At 41.7% G+C, this 19,445-nt stretch overlaps 1 protein-coding gene across 1 annotated transcript in view; it reads left to right on the top strand.

The window, feature by feature from the left end:
- LOC308633192 (insulin-like growth factor 1 receptor) overlaps nucleotides 1-19,200 on the top strand; it is a gene marked incomplete at its 3' end in the record, with an annotated part of 53,038 nt that extends 33,838 nt beyond the window's left edge. The window contains exon 2 of the mRNA XM_081265734.1: nucleotides 18,641-19,200. Within this exon, the coding sequence (XP_081121860.1) occupies nucleotides 18,641-19,200 (560 nt within the window). The remainder of the gene's footprint in view (nucleotides 1-18,640) is intronic.
- Nucleotides 19,201-19,445: the final 245 nt, after the last annotated feature.

Genomic DNA, 19,445 nt, shown 5'->3' with positions numbered 1-19,445 from the left:
TTTTATGGGTACAAAGTGACTTTAAACCTAAAGAATTGAGGAGAAGGAGAGGAGAAAGAACATGTGAACAACAGCAGCTTGTTTTCTGCTTATGGTTCATTTGATGAATATTTATTGAGCATCCACTGTTCTTTAGGCCTCCTCTAGTTGGCCCCTTGTGAGTGACATAAAATAAATACAGTGCAGTCCTGGTTCCTAGGGGACTCCAGTCCAGTCAGCAAGTGAGGATTTACTTCAGGGGAGATGAGCACAGCTCAGATCCTGTGCCAATGAAGGGTGGCCTCTGCACAAGGTGAGTTTGAGAGGCCTATGGTGGAGATTATGGATGCTCCAATAGACAGTGTTGCAAAGCTCATGTGCTTCATATCTTGGAATTTAGGAATCTTAGGTGGTGGCACAGCCTTTTTACAGGGGATTGATGCTAATGTCTGCTGGATGTGTTGCATGTTTTCTAGAAACCTCTCTGCTTGACAGCATGAGACCAGAGATTTTGTTCCCACCCCACACTAGCTAGTGGGAGAATTTTGAAAGTCTTACCTTATCTCTCAGGACCAGTTTGTTCACTGTAAAATTGTGTCACAGATGTTTAAGGTTCAGGATCTTTGAGTCCATAGATGGGGTTCAAAGGACCCTTTGCAACTGCATGCAAATGCCTTATTTTTTTTATTATTTTTGAGAAAAGGCCCAGCTTTTATTAGACTTTCTCAGAAATCTAGGACCTAAAATAGAAACTGTAATTAATCTTGGGGCTCCCCTTTAATCCACTGTACTTTGATACATCAGTATCTGCATGTGCAGAGCCCCGCTTATGGCCTGCCCTTTCTACAACTCCTTGCCCATGCCGTGGGTGACAACATTGGCTGCTCAGAGTTCATATCAAGTAAGCAGAAGCTCATCTAGTGGTGGGGAAATTAAATCATCCTGCAGAAATCAATGTTAGTGAAATTAAATCACTTGATCTTAAAAGCAACATGGAATAGCCATTTTTCATCTTCATTGAGCCGTTTTCCCCTCCCTGGATGACTAAGAGTGTTTTCGTGTTTCTGGTGTCCTTTTCCAAGGAGAAGCAGCTTGGGATGGGTGCACTAGATTTTATTTGCTGAGTTGAGGTTTATCAGTAGTTTCATCAGAAAGTATTAAGCTAAAGTATTAGAATATATTCAACTGGACCAGAGGTCTTGCATAGTTTAAAGATGACTGCAAAGGTGCATTAGGATCTGGCCATTCATTCTGGCATTATGGATGGATGTTACGTAGCTCTTTTGGGATGCTGTGGTATGGAACAGCGGTGGTGTTAAAAGACTCTGTTTAATAGAGAGATACCAGCCACAATGTGAACAAGGGCCAGGACACCTCTAAGGGCACTTGCTCCTTGCCATTCCTGGTCCTCCCAGGCCCCACGATCAACAAGCTGTGGTCAAAGGAAGGGCCACCATATAGAATAGCCCTAGAGCAAAATTCCAAAGTATCTGGTAGCTCCTTTGGGTGTGGTTTGAGGTCAAGGAGATGGAACAGGCAAGGAATGAAAAAGGATTTATGATTATTTTGATGGTGGTGATCATAGAAAAAAAATACATGTTGGTGGTAAAATATTTAAATAGAAGGTAAGGAGTAAAAACACCAAGTCCCTTCCTATTCTCTAATTCTACCTCCATCTATCCTGCTTTCAGAAGGTAAGCTTTGTAGGTATCTCAGTGCCAAGCAAACATGCTATGTCCTGGTTGATTTTAAAGTCCATATTTGCAGTTTGTAGTTTTCATTTAAATGTGTCTTGGCTATTTTCCTATAGCAGAATGATCTTTGTTCTTTTGTTTGTTTGTTTTGGTACCAGGGATTGAACCCGGGAGTACTTAACCACTGAGCCACAACCCCATTCCTTTCTTATATTATATTAGAGGTGGGTTCTTTTTGAGCTACTAAGTGCCTCATTAATCTGCTGAGACTGGCTTTGAACTCATGATCCTCCTGCCTCAGCCTTCTGAGTTGCTGGGACTACAGGCATGTGCCACTGTACCTGGCATGATCTTTCTTCTTAAAAGGTTTTTGAGTATATGAGGGAATGTGATGTATACTCCTTGTGAATTAAAATCATGCAGAATCACGAGAGTAGAAAGCCATACACCTATCTTTTCTTCTCCCTGCCACTCAGTGTCCACTTTCCTCTCCAGAGAGAACCACAGGTGAGTGTCTGCCTCTGTGTGTTTATATGCCCCTGTATAGATGGTGAATGAGAAGGGAGAAGCAAGCCAAAGGGAAAGAAGAGAAGCTTAAAAAAAAAAAGAAAAAGAAGAAAACACGCATAAATTGGATTACTATTGTCTCTAAGGCTTTTTCTCCCCCACACACATGATCTCTTTCTCCTTTGAAATGAACCTTTTCATTTAAAAAAGTTTTAATTTTTTCAGAAAATTTGCCATGGTAGTGCTGAGAGTTTCTGTATACTTCCTTTATTAACATCCTGCATCACTTTGGTACATTTGCTACACTGAAGGAACCAGCATTGATTTACAATGATGATAGAACTGAATTTAGCCCTTTCTTTGGGCTTTTGCTCATATTTACTTGATGATCCTTTCCCAGTTCTGGATACCATGCAGGATACCACATTATCTATAGTCATCATGTCTTCTTAGCCTTTTCTGGTCTGGAACAATGCCTTAGGTTTTCCTGGTCTTTGATTGACCATTAATGTTTTTTTTTCTTTTTTTATGATACTGGGGATTGAATACATGGGTGCTCTACCACTGAGCTACATCACCAGTGCTTTTTTTATTTTAAGATATGTTCTCACTAAGTTGCTCAGGGTAACCTTGAACTTAGAATCCTGAATTGCTAGGATTATATGCATGTGATACCACACCTGGTGACAGTGACAGTTTTGAGAAACACTGGTCAGATTTTATGTACACTATTCTTTAGTTTGCGTTTGATGGTTTTGGAAGGTTAAACTGGCACCATACGGTTTAGGGAGGAAGATCACAGAACTACAGTGCCTCTTGTCCCATTACATAAAGAATATGTACCTTTACTATGATTTATCACCAGAGATATTGACTTTCACCACCTGAATGAGGTTATGTGTATTGGGCTTCCCTACTGTAAAAGGCTTATAAAAGCCAGTTACCTATTGATATTCTCTGTTTCTTTTAATTGCTATATATTAATCACTATAAGGAGACTTTGCAGTTTCTTTAAAAGATGCTAGGGTTGTAGCTCAATTGGTAGAGCACTTGCCTAGCCTGGGCAAGGCTATGGCTTCAATCTCCAGCACCATAAATAAATGAATAAATAAATAAAATAAAAAAGGAAATAAAAGATGAACCATTTAAGTGACTTCCTGGTTTTTTAAACAAATTTCAAATTACATTCTTGGGGATGCTTTCACATATATTTATTTGTCCTACCTATGTGAAGATGAGATCCCTGGAGGAGAAGTTACTGAGACAAAGGTTATAGGCATTGGAATTTTTGCTTTCCAAATGACTGTATACTCCTATCAAAAGTAGGAGAGTCCCTGCTGTCCCACCTCCTTCCTTAAGCATGATCCTATTAGTTCTGTAATTTTTCTGCAAATATCATAAATTAAAATTAGTTTAGCATTTTAGTTTGCATTTCTATAATTGTGAGAAGTGTATTTAGCATAACCTGGGAACCTTAATGTAAAAGATGACAGTGAGAACTAGAGTCTCAGTGATATTTGGAAAACATCTGTTTAGTACCAAGCTCTGATGACAATATATACCAAATGGGAATTGAGGAATCAAAGCCTTTATTTAAAAGCTATCTTTCCTAAATACCTACTGCAGTATTTTTCTTGGTCATAGGTTTCAGTATTTAACCATGGATTAGTGTGGGTCTTGTGCTTGCTGTCCTGTGTATTGGTGACAGCTGCTTGTTGGAATGGAAACATTAATAGAGAAGATATCAGGGAGGGAGAAGTAAACCCTCTGAGCCCTAAGGTTCTAGTGGACTCAGGGTGGGTTGGGTTATGGGGGGATCAGTAGGTGATGGAGCAGTGTGAGACCCTGGTCCTTAGTCTCCAGTGTCATACATGTTGCACCATCTCATTTTGTCCTGTGCCTCCTCCATCTGAGACAGCATTACATAGAGAGTAGAGGGGCTGGTGAAGCATGGCTGGAGTGTCACCTCACCCAGGCTGCATGAGAGAACAGGCCTCTTCCCCGCCTCTGGCCCTGCTGCCTGATCCCACATGAACCCTTTCCTTGCTGTTCCCTGACTTGCTGTCCAGCAGCTGTAGGCTACCATTAAGCCTGACTGGGTCCAGGATGAGGAGAAGGCAGCAGGTATGGGGGTGGTGTAGGCCAAGGGCAGTGAGTGTTGATTGACTGTGCTGAGAGTGGTTGCATCCATGTGGTGGGATAGAGTTCAGCACTCTATTTGGGGGTTTAAGGGTTTTGCTTAGTTTGTTTTTGTTTTTTGCTTTTATCTGTTGAGGAACAATGTCATAATCCTGCACTTGGAGCTTTGTCCCATTCAAGTCCCTGGGAAGGCTGGTCCACATGGCTCATGAACAGGGCTGCTATCCCTCAGGCCCTGTCTCCCAGCTGCAAAATGTAGAGAACCCTGCATATGGGCTCAGTGGGTCTGTCAGGTCCTTGCTGAGCACAGGGGTCTATGTGCCTTTTGGGCTGTCTCCAACTCACAGGGATTTGCTTGTACACTGACAGAGAGATCTTCTGTTTCCCTACTGTCAAGGATAGAATTCTTCCAGGCTTCACCTACTATTCTAAAAAGGAGGAATGGGAGAAATTTTTACTCCTTTAGAGTGCCCAAGATGGGGCCGTACTTGCCTCATTCTTGGCTTTGGAAGTGCATCTTTTACCTGGTACCAATGAGTGTTTGTGTTTATCCCTTTGCACTTAACTGACATACTTGTGTGTGTGCAGGGTTTTTGTCTTTGTTTTGTTTTTTGAGTAATTGTTCTATATCTATCTCTCTCTATATATATTTTTTAAATTATACATGGGCACAATATCTTTATTTTGTTTATTTTTATGTGGTGCTGAGGATCGAACCCAGAGTCTCACACATGCGAGGCGAGCGCTCTACCACTGAGCCACAACCCCAGCCCCAGAGCAGTTGTTCTTGACTGCATATTGTAAACTGTCATTGGCTTTTAAGCAGATTAACATCTAGTCAGTGCTGGGGTGTCAAGAGTGCAGGGAAATGAAATTGGAGGGTTCCTACAGGGATGAGACAGCTCCTTTTTAGATCCTGCTATACCATTTATTCCTTTGCACTCATTCCAGGCTGGGATTTTTAATCCACCACAGGACTCCATCAAGTAGATGTGCCTGTCACCCTTCACCAAGGAGAACTACCTTGATGAGGCTTTGAGACCCCTGGTTGTACTGTTGCATGCATTTGGGGATGTCTGCCACCTTCCTGGAGTGATAGCGTTATGGTAGCCTGGTGTAGTACTGTTTCCTTGGAACCCGAGACTACAGCACTCCTGAGCCCACTGAACTGGAAGGCCTGGGTTAGGGGTGTGGGTAGACTCTGTTGGGGTGTGGTGAGGGTGCAGGTGCTGTCATCTCATCTCATCTCATTAAGTAGTCTACTTTAAAGGCAAGGGTTGTGTGCACTTTCCAAAGCCCTCTATATATTTGAAAATCATATTGGGTCTCAACCAAAATTTATAAAGAAAGGCAAAACAACAACAACAAGAGACATGCATTTCTCAATTGCCATGTAAGAACATGTGGATTTCTTGGTGGGGTTGACTCATTTTTTTTTTTTTAGTCGTGATGGACACAATATCTTTATTTTTATTTATTTTTATATGGTGCTGAGGATCGAACCCAGGACCTCAAGCATGTGAGGCAGGTGCTTTACCACTGAGCTACAACCGGGTTGACTCTTAACATTATGTGATCTTCATATGATCTGAATATCAGAATTGAATGGGACTGTGTAAGCTGAGGTTGAAGGCTGAATTACTTCCCTGGGTCTTTCAGTGGAGAGTTGGAGCTGTGTCTGAGAATTGTATAGAAGCAGAGCTATCTACCTGAAAGTGAGATGAACAAGGAAGTGCTGAGTGGAGGAAGCTGGAACACTTCTATAGACACAGATGCACCCCTGTCCTTTAGGAACATTGCAGGTGCAATGTTCCTTGTGGTTGGGTTAGATTGTGTTTTCTCTCTTTATCCCCACCCCCCAGGGTTGTGAACAGAAATGAGAATTTGACGTTCAGCAGGCTGATTAATTTGTGGAAATGGGAATGCTTTCCAGGGGAATATCAGGTCTGGAATGATAGCAGTTTTTCCAACTAAGACAGTGCTTTATCATTGGCTGTGAGACAGAAGGCTCACAGAGCTTTTTACAGACTTCCTTGATTGTCTTTCTTTAGGGATAATAGAGTAAGGGTTGATAGAAGTGTCTACCTCAGAGTCTTTACAGAAGTGCCCACATTGATAAGACGGCTCTCAGGATGCATAGTGCATGAGAGAGTCCTTCCAATCCTGGGCACCTGACTGTAGCATCCTTGTCTGCCTTGAGAGATACCTCCAGAGAGAAATCTACCTCAGAATTATGTGCAGTAATCTAGATTTGTGCCCCCACTCTGTCCTTCAATATCTGAGTGATGCCAGAAAGGTCATTTGGTTTTTATTTACTTTCAGTTTCCTTTGATGTAGAACAGGGTAAATAACATCCTAAAAGAGTTATCAGTTACAAGTTAGTCAGGCTTATAAAATCTCACAAATGTGCTACTCTTCAGTAATCTTTATTGCCTTTTTAGGCAGTCCAGTTTGATTTCAAATAAATTCTATGTACTCATGGAACCCAAATGCTTTACCTTGTGTGGTCCAAGTTCCCTGTCTCTCTCCCTGAGCAGGGTCCCAGAGAGCCCTTCTGGCCCTTGCCTCTGAAGCTGCTTACATGCTTGGTTTCTATAGCCATTCCCCACAAGGCAGGCTTTCCGATATCTGCTCCTTCCTGGCTGTCACTTGGTATTCTCCCATTGACTTGCCTGTCTTTTATAGTGTGTAGACAGAACCTAATACACTATTTGGAGTCTCTCCTCTAGCCTCTTATTCCACTAAGTCTCCCTTGGGTTCAGTCTAAGACCGCCTGACTTTTTTTTTTTTTTTTTGGCAGGCACAACACCCCATCATCACATACAGAAATTATATCCAATTAAAACTCCTAAGTCTTTTTCACACCTCCTACATTTGTGCATTTCTTTTTTTGCACCTAGTATCCGAATAACATTATTTCCTCTCCTTGCAATTCCAATCTGTTGATCTTTTTAGCTCTTGACTCTGTCATCCAATGTATTTGCCATCTCTCCTGGAGTCATCCTTGAATTAAATAAACATTTTTTTCCTGTGCCATTGATCAAGTAATTGATAAAAGCATTGAAACATTCATGATTCTGAGAGAGCCTCTTGGGCTATTCATTAGCGCATGGGAAAGACAACTGTACATTTATCAAGCTATTTAAATGTAGTTCATATTTCTTTACCTTATGATATTTTAGCAAGGCATTGTAGACAATGTATGTGTTCCCATTGTCTACCAATTAAAAGTTTCTTTTGCCAAGAAAAACAAGACATTCCAAAAATCCCAATTGTTACTTGTGACCCATAGCTTCACATTGCAGCAGTTTTCTTCTATTTCTGCCTGTGATTGATAGAATACTGCTGTACAGGTGAGGAACGTTACTACGATGTGGCTTTGGTGTTGGGTTGTTATTGGTTGTGTGTGGAAATGTTGGAGCTGAATAGTAAATGTTGAAGTTGTGGCAGGTATGATGGCGTTTGCAAGAATAAGGGGACGACTGAAGGGAAGCTGGGGGCAAGAGGCAATGGCAGGAGGCAATTGAGCCTTCTCATTGTTCTTTTTTAAAGTTTTTTTCTTTTTAGTTGTTGATAGATATTTATTTTATTTATTTATATGTGGTGCTGAGAATCGAACCCAGTGCCTCATACATGCCAGGCAAGTGCACTACCACTGAGCCACAGTCCCAGCCCCTTTTCAAATTATTATTATTATTATTATTATTATTATTATTATTAGTAGTAGTAGTAGTAGTACTCCTCCTCCTCCTCCTCCTCCTCCTCCTCCTCCTCCTCCTCCTCTGGGGATTGACCAAGAGATGGTTTACCACTGAGCTACATCCCCAGATCTTTTTTTTTTTTTTCATTTTGAGACAAGGTTTTGCTAAATTGCTGAGGCTAGCCTTGAACTTGCGTCCTCCTGCCTCAGCCTCCTGAGTCATTGAGATTACAGGTATGTGCTACCAAACTGGTTCCTCATGTTTGCTCCGCCAGCTTTTATAAGTCAAATCTCTGTTGAGGTATACATGCGCCATGAATACCCAAAGCAAGAAAATTGATGCAAGTCCTGTTCCATATATCCTCTGGTCACATAAGATAGCGTGATGTCACTGCAGTTTAATTTGCAAAGATGATTGGTTGCATATGGTGTTGTAGCCTCTGTTCATTCTGTAAAGAAGTACAGGTAGGCATCTGTCTGTCCCACTGCATCTATCTGCTTGTAAGAGACTGTGTACTCAGAACTCATTTCTATGGCAGTCAGTTCAGGACTCTTGCTGGGGCATCCTGTCTGTGTCCTGACATTTCTGGTTGTTCGGAATGCATGCTCACAGTCACATGTGGCCTGGGTAGCATTTTTAAATGCTTGATTAATGTGCTTTATCTGTGGCAGAACTATGGTCAGACCTACCTACCTTCTTGTTGCCTCTCCTCAGTCCATGGTAATGGATAGACTCTGTGGCCTGCCCTCAGCCATCCTTTTACACTTATATGACCCATGTGAGGGGCAGGATAAAATGCAACAAGTTTTCCCCCATACTTCAAAAAAATTGTGGCAAATTACATATATAATCTACAATTTTAACCATTTTTAGGTATAACATTCATGTTAAACACATTCACATTGCCCCAGAACTCTTTTCATGTTGGAAAACTAAGGCTGTCTGTCTAGTCCATCTTCCTCTCAATCCCTGGAAACCACTATTCTACTTTTCTGTCCCTATGATTTTGACTTCTCTAATTCCCTCAGATAGGGAATTATACTATCAGTCCTTTTGTGCCTGACTTATTTCATTTAGCATAATGTCCTGAAGTTTCAACCATGATATTCCAAGTCTCAGAATTTTGCTCTTTTTAAAGACTGACTAATATTCCATGGCATGTATAGACATCCATTGCTCCATTGATGAACACTGGGCTTGTTTCTATTTTCCTGCTGTTATGAATAATGCTGCTACGAACAAGGGTGTGCCATCTCCTATACTTTTATTTGTTTTTTGCCCACTTGCAGAGTTACCATTTCCAAACTATATGGGTTTCATGCAATAGCACCCTCAATGGCTGACCCTTTCCATTGCTCTCTGGGCACCAAGGCTCTTTCCAGTAGTTTTCCTCTTGACTTCGTGAGTATATTCTATGCCATGCCTAACTTTGCTTTTCCCTCCTTTGGCCAGCCTCTTCCTGTTTTCCCTCAGACTACTTGTTCTCTCTACTCAATCACATAAATCCCTGCCCTCCAAGCCTGTTCCATATAGCCTCTGGCCACAATAGCCCACTCACAGGGAATTTGTCCTCTAACCTTCTGCTCTACATAGCTTTCAATACCTGCTCGATTGTCATGGGATGATTCCCTTTCTGGGCATCCATGTCCTCTCATGTTTTTCATCATTGCTCCTGTAGTGATTTGATTTAGCACTTTGCAGGGGCAGTTATCTCAATCTGAGTGAGCAGCAAGGGGTGGGTAGCTCAGTGGCACAATGCTTTCCTCACATGAATAAGGCTGTGGTTTGCATCCCTAACTGTTGGGATGGGGGAAGAATTATGACTGAATGTGCCTCAAGCCCTTGGTATTGCCTGTGTGTCAGAAAGACTGCATGCAAGCTCGGGGGCTTTTCCGCATCACTGGATGTGGACTAGGTATGCTCTCAGCTCCATCAGGACTAGCTGTTCCATGAAAGTAGGAGTCTGTAGTTTTTGTTTGCTGCTGACTTTCCAGCACCTGGAAAGTACTTAGTACATGGTAAGCATTCTATAAATATTTGTTGGCAGAATGAATAAATTTAAGTCTCAAATCTGCATCTTGAGTCCTAAAGAAACTGATGCACAGAGCAATATACCAACTGATCTCACTCAGGCATGTGGGTGGTTTGTAATGACACCAAGATTTCCTGGTCCTTGAGTACTAGCCCTTCCTAGTAAAGTCCCCAAGTCAGATAGGACCCTCAATACTTCAAGAGGCCCGTTCACAAATGCACACATGCATGTTTATTATTGTTTATTTGCAGTGCTAGAGATGAAATCCAGGGCCTTTCATATGTCAAACAAGTTCTCTACCACTGAGCTACACCCTCCACCCTCCATGGCAAGGCTTGTGTTTTAACAACACATTCATGAAGAATCACATCACAGTATTGAGTGAACAAGTGAATGGGATTTCCACACTGATTAAGTTATATTTAGGTAACTGGCTAATTAAAAAGCATATAGGTCACTTAAGGAAACTGGATCATTGTAGGGCAGAGTAAAAACACTTTTGAAATGAGCATGTGAGCTATAACTGGAACGATGTAATGTGTTCTACAAAATGAAGCCAATTAGAGGACTGGGGACACAGGGCCGACTTTTATTTAGAATGTCTGCCTGGTTCAGAGCAGAGAATCAAAAATCGTGAGGGGAAAAAGAAGGCAGAAGAGAAGAAGCATGTTTTTTTGCAGGGTGCTCACTCAGTGTGGGCCTTGCTCTGACTTGACTCTACTGTATGTCTTCCCCAGCACCAACCTCTGGCTCTGGGAATAGGGGGTTGGTGAAGAAGAGTGTGTGACTTGCAGGGGCTGCCCCCTGCAGAAGGCTTCACAGTGAGGCAAAGCTCTGGTTTCCATAGGGACCCAGCCTCTGGGTGGTGGGTGGGAATCTAACCAACAGAACTTAGTGTGACGCTTCATCAAAAAGTCAACCATCCATCCAAGTCATCACTAATTTAACATGATTAGAGCCTCTTACGGGATGTTTTTAGGAAATAAAGACATATGGGCTGGGGTTGTGGCTCAGTGGTAGAGTGCTTGCCTAGCACCTGTGAGGCCCTGGGTTCTATCCTCAGCACCACATAAAAATAGATAAATAAATAAAGTATTGTGTCCAACTACAACTAAAACTATATTAAAAAAAAGAAAGAATATTGGACTTTGGGATATTATAAGACCAGAAAGGCATTTAGAGTAACTAAGAGTAGCTAAAGTTGTTTTTGTGAAGATCCAGGAAAACAGTTGCTGCTTCTCTGTTAAAGCAAATAAAACTATTCTGTACCAATCTGTTTGGCTACAGATGCTGTAAGTGGAGGGGACACTGGGGCTTGTGTTCCTTTCAGTCTTTGAATTAATTCCCTGTAAAGTTTCCATTTCTTAATTAGCATGGGAGGATGTAAGCATCTCACCCATCTTTGTAAATTCCTTGCTATAATTTAGCCTTCAGTTTTAATGCTCCCAGCTTTCAGGTCTGCATTTTATGTGAGCTTGGATCTTTAGATTCTGTTTATAAGCAAGATAGAGGTGGCTTTTATTCGGGGCAGTAAAGAACAATTTGTACATTCAAATTACATGTTTTTAATTTCTGTTCTCAGAATTAACTGTGTAATGGAAATTCCTATGATTGCCTTTAGTTATTGAATGTGTCAGGTGGCTAGGACTGCTCGTCTGTGTGAAATAGAAATGTACATATACAATGTAAACACATTTTCATCGACACATGAAGATAAAAGGCTTAACATGAATTGTGTCTGTTTACACTTAACACAGAAAATTCTACTTTAACAAACTCTGGAGTATCAGTGGTGTTTGTTAACATTGTCATCTTCTTTTTTTTTCTTCCTCTTCCTGATCTCTTATTTTATGGTTCTTTGCAGTTTATAGCATGATGACGCCATGGAAGAACTCTGTGGTACTAGAGACACCCTGTTTCCAGCCCATTTTTCCCCCTGCTTTGATGTGTTTCAGGCATTGTTTATATGGGCAGCTTGGGGGTATTCTGGTTGAGTGTAGGTTAAGTTAGGAAATATGAAAATATGGATAGATAGGCTTTACCTGCCTAGATCTAGGTGGGTAGTTATACAAGAGGGGGGTTAAAAGGTTCTTTCCTAGGGCAATGGGTCTTGCAGGGAGGTGCCTAGACATGTAGAATTGGCACTTTATAGAAACACATTTTCTGGCTCCACTGCTTTGTGATTTAAAAAGCCCTCCACATGGTTCTGATCCATGAGAGGATGTTGAATGCTGTCCTACTCCTGGTAAACTGAAGTTGACCTCCAAAGCACTTGTCTCAGTCTGCTTTTTAGCCTCCGTCCTGAAGTTGCTCTTTATCTTTCCTGTGGCACCTGCTGTACCCCAAGGTTCCTCTGAACTGCCATCAGTCAAGTCAGCTCCAGCTGTCTTGGGGTGTGCACTCCTCTCTCTGCTTAGTTGTCTTCCACCTCACCTCTCCTGGCAAGATCCTGCCCATCTTTCAGACCATCTTCAGGGATTCCTGCCTCTGAGAAATCTTCCTAACCTCCTTAGAAAGTCATGAGCCCTCCTTTTTATGTTCCCAGAGCCCTGCCCATTGATCTAAAATTTTTATTTCATTTAATTTTTCACTTGCTTTTTGAGGTGGTTGCTCTGTCCCCCTTGTGCAAAATTCAGTTATACATTAATCTTCTCCTAACCTCTTAAGTCACTTTGACTTTCACAGAATGATAGCATCTAGAGAAGGTTTTTGCCAAAAAATTCATTTTAAGAGAAGTAAAAAACTATTATAATGAGTCACTAGCTGAGGCAAAATAGGCAGCTTCTTCAGAACTAGAGATGATGGCTGATTGGCTAGGGTACTTTACCTCATTATTTGCCTGTAGACCCATAGTAAAATAATGCTGATTTTCCTTCCTAGTGTCTTTGATTTCCAGCCATAAGCAGAGACTACCCATATTATTGGAGAGTTGAGATTAAAATTGAAAACATTTTAATTAAACAGGTAACTTATAATGTTCTTTAATGGAATTGTTCACAGAAGGATAGTCAATGATTTTGGTCAGCCACTATGGAAAGCAGTATGGAGATTCCTTGGAAAACTGGGAATGGAACCACCATTTGACCCAGCTGTCACTCTCCTTGGTCTATACCCAAAGGACTTAAAAACAGCATACTACAGCCACAATAGCAGCACAATTCACAAAAGCAGAGGGATATTTTTTATTAATATTTATTCAGTAATGTTGCTGGAAGCATGTTATCACAAAAGCACTTATCTGATTGCTGTGATTGTTTCTGTAGGGTAGTTCATAGCAGGGTTGCACATTGTCAGGTAGTTGAAGAAGATGAGACTTAGAGGTAGAGTGTGTCCACCTCAGGGTGGAAGCTGGGAAAACAATCTGGGATACAGAACCTTGTCTTCCCATGTTTCTTTTTTCAGGACCCTAAGCTTGTGTCTACATACAACATATAATAAATATACCATTGCATTTGTTGCATATCCCTTCCAGACACATAGATATACAGCTTTGGGGGGATTTCTAAGATAAATAGATGCTTTTCCTTACCCCTTCTTTATTAATATTTAATAGGCATTTATTTTCCAAATATGTATAGGTTGTTTATGCCATTGACTTAAGTTCTGATAGACTAAATTCTGCCTCTTGATTAAACAACAACAATAACAACAACAAACAAACAACTGAGTTATTGGAACATATCCTCTCAACTGATAGACTTTATTTGATATGGTATCTTTTGGAAAATGAATTTTGCCTCTGGTCCCAGGCTCCTGCCTGAGGCTCCAGTCTTCCTAGCACCTTTGGCAGGCCTCCATTTGTTTTTTGTTTTTTGGGTTTTTGGTACCAGGGATTGAACCCAGGGGCACTTAACCACTGAGCCACATACTGAGCCTTTTAAAATATTTTATTTAGAGACAGGGTCTTGCTAGGATGCTTAGGGCATCACTAAATTGCCGAGGCTGGCTTTGAACCTATGATCCTCTTGCCTCAGCCTTCTGAGCCACTGGGATTATAGGCATGCGCCACCATAAGCAGCCCTCTATCTGTTTTGGTTCTGCAGTTGTTATTCAGTTTTGGGGACTGCAACTGAGGCCCACTGTCTCTCCCTCTCAGCAGTATCCTTTTTCTCCCTGCTTTCTGCCTACCTTCATTTTCACAAATTTTGATTATCCTTTGTAGGCTATCCTGGGATCTTACATTCTAAAAGCGTTTAGGTTTTTTTGGAGCATGCCTATATATCTGTTGCTTTGAAAATATCCTTTTAATCATCAATGGGCAGTAGCAAAGGGTGTGTCTCTGCTTCGCATACTGTGTTGAGCATTTGCTCCCTCAATGCAAGTATTCTTTCACAGCACAAATGAGGCACATTGTATTCTCTTTCCTGTTTGTGGCTTGCATCTTTTGAACACTGTGCTATCATTCATGGTCCAGCTTGGTTTCTTTTTTTCTGTTTCTATCACAAAACACCCCAAAGACCAACAGTGTCAGTCACAGAATCCAAAACAGCTGTTTGCTGAGTCCTGCCTTGTACTTTGTGGCTTGGTCTTGTCTTCTCTTCCGGAATAAGTGGGTGGTTTCTTCCTTTTTTTTTCTTTTGTTCTATAAATGGGTGGGGGGAGTGTCAAGTATGGAGACTGCTCTTTCATTTGAAGGAGCTGCCAGTTCTAGCTCTGCTGTGCAGCTTCCGTTAACTGAGTGGTCGTCACTGATCATGGAGGGGAGCCAAATGGAAGAGTGAAGCAGATTCTCCCTTATTGCTTGAATTTTCATCACAGTAAAAAAGTTCAGCATACTTTAATTATGTATCTTTGTGCTCATTTACTGGGTCCTGAATTTTTGTAATCTGATGGAAACAGTAGTAAATAAATCGATGCCTAGCACTTTATAGTAAGATCAAGCACATGTTGAATACAATAATAGACTGAGATTGAGATTCAATACTCCTATACAAACTTCTTATTATTTAAGAGCAAATCAGTATACTTAATTTATAGTGCACAGAAGGAATAAGAATTTTTAGGCTGGGCATAGGGAAAAAAATAGCATTCCTTTACTCTGAAGAAAAGAATTAGTGCTCTTAGTATTCAAGGACACTGAGCCATTAACCTGGAGCTGGTGAAAATGAAATGGAGAAATGAAGGATGGAGAATGAGTTAGTGGGGTAGTTGAGGGGACTACTGAGCCTAAGGTATTGGGGCAAAGCTCTGATAAGGTTACATTTGGGTTGAAATTTGCATGGGGAAATGATTAGGGGGGCATGTAGAGGGGAAGAAGCCCTCCAGGCAGTGGGGTGTGAGGAGAGAAGGAGCTTGTCATATTAGAGGTGTGTGATCACAGTGTGCTAAGCAAGAAGACCATACTAGAAGATGAGATACAAATAGGCAAAGACGAGTTTTAGTAGCGTCTTACTTGTTGGCCCAGTGTTGGGTTTGGGATGGACATGAAAGGGAGGCTGGATCATGGGAAGGTATTGCTTTGGCCCAGGCTGGAGATGACAATGGTGGGATCAGAGTTATAGTGGTGAAGACATATATTCATTCTACACATATGTCCTGTGTGTGTGTGAGCTATGCACCAAGTATTGTGTTGGCCCTGGAGACATAATTGTCAACTAAACAGAAAATAACCTCTCTCCTCCTAGAGCTGCCATTGTGATGGGAGTGAGAAAAGCCAGAGCTGGACTCTGAGGAGGGCAGACATGACTTTGGAGGGAAGCAGATGGGGTCAGAGGGGAATAATGAGCTGCACAAGGAGGACAAAGGGAGTGTAACTATGGGCAAAGCACCTGAGAATCCCACAGACTTGGGGAGGAACCCAGAGGGGGTGTTGCTAGATGGCATGTGTATGCATGTGAGGGGAGAGAAGCATGAGGAATGACTCCTTGATTTTTGGTTTGAGCAAGTCAAGAGAATGGGAGTGTCACTGAACAAGATGGGTAGTAAGTAAGGGTGGGGAAGGAAATGAGTTATTGAGACACCTCCATGGAGATGTGGAGTAGGTAGATAGATATTTACACCTCAGAGGAGTTGGGCCAGTGACATGCATTCGAGAATCATCCAGGAGTAAGGTGCACAGGAGGCTACTTGCTTGGGTGAGATGGCAGAGAGAAGACTAGAGGCCAGCATTTGGACATCAGGTAGTGGGGAGGAGTAGTTGATGGGTGTGTGAAATCAGAGAAGCCTGGAGGAAGAGGCAGTGCCAGAGGGCTCTGGAAGATCAAGTGCATGAAGTAGGTACCTGTCATTGTCTTTGACAGTTTCGCCTAAGGCATAACTAAGAGCTATGTAGAGACAGAGGCCCAGTCAGAGTGGCGGTAAGGAGGTGGTCTGGGATGGCTGGCAAATCTTGTGTCAAATTTCGCTATGGAGGGGTTATATCTTGTGTATGAGAACTTACATGAATGTTCCCTGGGGAAGAAAGTGGGCCACGGATGCTGTAGTCTTAAGACAGAAGCCAGTAATTACTACTTCAGCTCATAAGACTTGACTTTTCCAGGTCTTTTTTCTCACCTGTAAAGTGGTGATAATGTTATCTCAAGTGAGGGATGGTTAGAACATCATGTGAGATAAAAATGATGCAACAGGAGCTTCTAGCACACCTGGGTGTTTGCCACGGGCTGGTGTCTTCCCATCCTCTTCTCTAAGGAGTCTCATTTTCTCTTCAGAAAAATGAGGGAAATTGACCAAAGATAGTTTCCCTTCCCAGGTTCTTGGACTTTGCCCACTCCTAATCTCTTGGATCCCGCCATCTTCCCCCATCCTACTGTCTCTTCCCAGTTTCTTTTATGACTAAAATGGGGGGGGGATTTGTTCTCCTTTCACTTATTCCACTTTGATTCTGTTCTGTATCAGCCACCAGATTAATCCTCCAAAAGACCTCACTTGGGTGTCTCTCCCATTCCAGAGACTTGAGAGGGACCTTAATACTACAGATGATAGTTCTCATCCTCACACATCCTTTGTTAAGGCTTGGTCTCTACCAAACATTGTTATTATTTTTGTTTCTCTCTATATCCTTGACCTGTGTACAGTCTTTTGAACAAACCTTGTTCTGCTTTGTCTGTAGTGTCTGGAATGTCATACATACTTTTAAATTCCACCACCCTTGGAGAGCCAGGGAAGCTCTGATGCTACCTCTGTCTGTCCTGATGAGTGCATATGCAGTGTGGCTATATCACATGCACTCCTCTTAATTCTCCTGCCTTGTATGACAGTCATTTGTCATGGGTCTAAGCTCCTGGCCTTTACCATAAACCACCTCAGAGATCAGAGCTATTTGCATCTCATGGTGTCATACAAATGGGGTGCTTCACAAATTAATGAATTATATGAATCAGGAAACTTCACTCTTTCTGAGAATCTATAATAGTGGGGTTGGGATTTATTAAATCCTAAGAAAGTACAATAATCAAGGGAGTTTGTTGGTGTATATGTGTAGAATTTTAAGTATAAAGTCTTCTAGTTTTGAGGCTATTTTATCAAAAGCCTATAAAATCTGTGAATACACTGGCCAACAATTCCACTTCTAAGGATTTATCCTAGGTAAATACTCCTGGATATCTGTCAAGAATGTCCACTAGAGCATTGTTTATAATGTTACATACTGAATATAAACTAAATATTCAACAGTGGGGGATTGGTTAAAAAAAATAAAAACTCAAGGTGCATATTCATACTCTAGGATTACTATCTCATTTTAAAAATGGTGTAGAAGAACATTTATTGGCTTGGTAAAATGTTCATGTTAAGTGGAAGAAGTATATGTATAAATGTTATATTGTTTGATTTCATTGCCTTAAATTATTTATAGAGACAGGATAATTGGTATAAATAATATTAACATTGTTTATCTTTGGGTGTTGAGATCACTGATGATTTTTATTATTTTTTGCTATCACCTAACTTTTCTATAGGAAGCATGCTTTCTTGATTAATAAAACTATTAAAGTTGGAAGTGTATGCCTCTTTTATTCATAAATCATGTTTTCTATCTTGTGTCTGTACAAATGCACTCTTGGGGAGAACACAGGGTCACCTGGCCCATGTCAAATGGTAGCAACACTCATGGGAGTGAGTTACCTGAGTCCCCACTGTCCAGGTCATGGTGACTGTTCTTCAGTATAGACATTATTGCTTGGAGTCCTACAGGCTGGATGCAGTAGTAAGTTGGTGCTACTTGGCCTTTGAACTTTTGTTCAGGCATCAGGAACTGGTACTCTCGAAGGGATAGGGAGGGTGAAGTGTGACATCTGTGAAGGCAGGCTGGCCTGGGTTTGCAAACTTGATTTTTGCATGTAACCCCATGTGACCTTGGGCTCTGCTTCACTTTACATGTTTAATGTAGATGTTCCTTCCCTCAGTCCATGTGAGTATTTTATCAGCATCTGGTCCAGAATATGTACTTCAGAAATGACAGCTTAACTGGGCAGCTACCCAGGTAGTCAGCCTGTAGCCTATACCTTACTTTAGTCTGCAGTGAAGAATTGAGACTTATTTCCTTAATATAGGTTTTCTGCAAACTTCATATTGTGGGCTGGAAAATATTTAAAGAATGATTTCCTTTTAACTGGGGCATGTCCTGCCTTTGCCCTCTTGTCTCCTTTCAGTCTGTGGCCCGGGCATCGACATACGCAACGACTATCAGCAGCTGAAGCGCCTGGAGAACTGCACGGTGATAGAGGGCTACCTCCACATCCTGCTCATCTCCAAGGCTGAGGACTACCGCAGCTACCGTTTCCCCAAGCTCACAGTCATCACTGAATACTTGCTGCTGTTCCGCGTGACTGGCCTAGAGAGCCTCGGAGACCTCTTCCCAAACCTCACAGTCATCCGCGGCTGGAAACTTTTTTACAACTATGCCCTGGTCATCTTTGAGATGACTAATCTCAAGGATATTGGGCTTTATAACCTGAGGAACATTACTCGGAGTGCCATCAGGATTGAAAAAAATGCTGATCTCTGTTACCTCTCCACAGTGGACTGGTCTTTGATCCTAGATGCAGTGTCCAATAATTATATTGTGGGGAACAAGCCCCCAAAGGAATGTGGGGACCTGTGTCCAGGGACCATGGAGGAGAAGCCATTGTGTGAGAAGACCACCATCAATAATGAGTACAACTACCGCTGTTGGACCACAAATCGCTGCCAGAAAAGTAAGCCCCACTGATCTCTGCATCTCTCATTTTTCTCCTTCTCCTCTGTACCTCCTTCCTCTTCTGAATGCGCATGTTCTATGGGGTGGATAATGTCATTGCATTTAGGATATGGCATACCTTCCTTGAGAACATGGTTTGTAGCAGGGGTCTTGGTTGACTTTCTGAGTGTTCTTGGAATGCAAGACTGTGGCATGGTTGGAGGCCCTCATGATTGCTGTCAATACTGGTCAAATCATATATTAGAATTAATCTACTG

This window comes from Spermophilus citellus (genome assembly GCF_964194105.1).
Source record: "Spermophilus citellus genome assembly, chromosome: 14".
NCBI lineage: Eukaryota > Metazoa > Chordata > Mammalia > Rodentia > Sciuridae > Spermophilus > Spermophilus citellus.
This window is presented reverse-complemented; position numbering and strand designations above follow the sequence as displayed.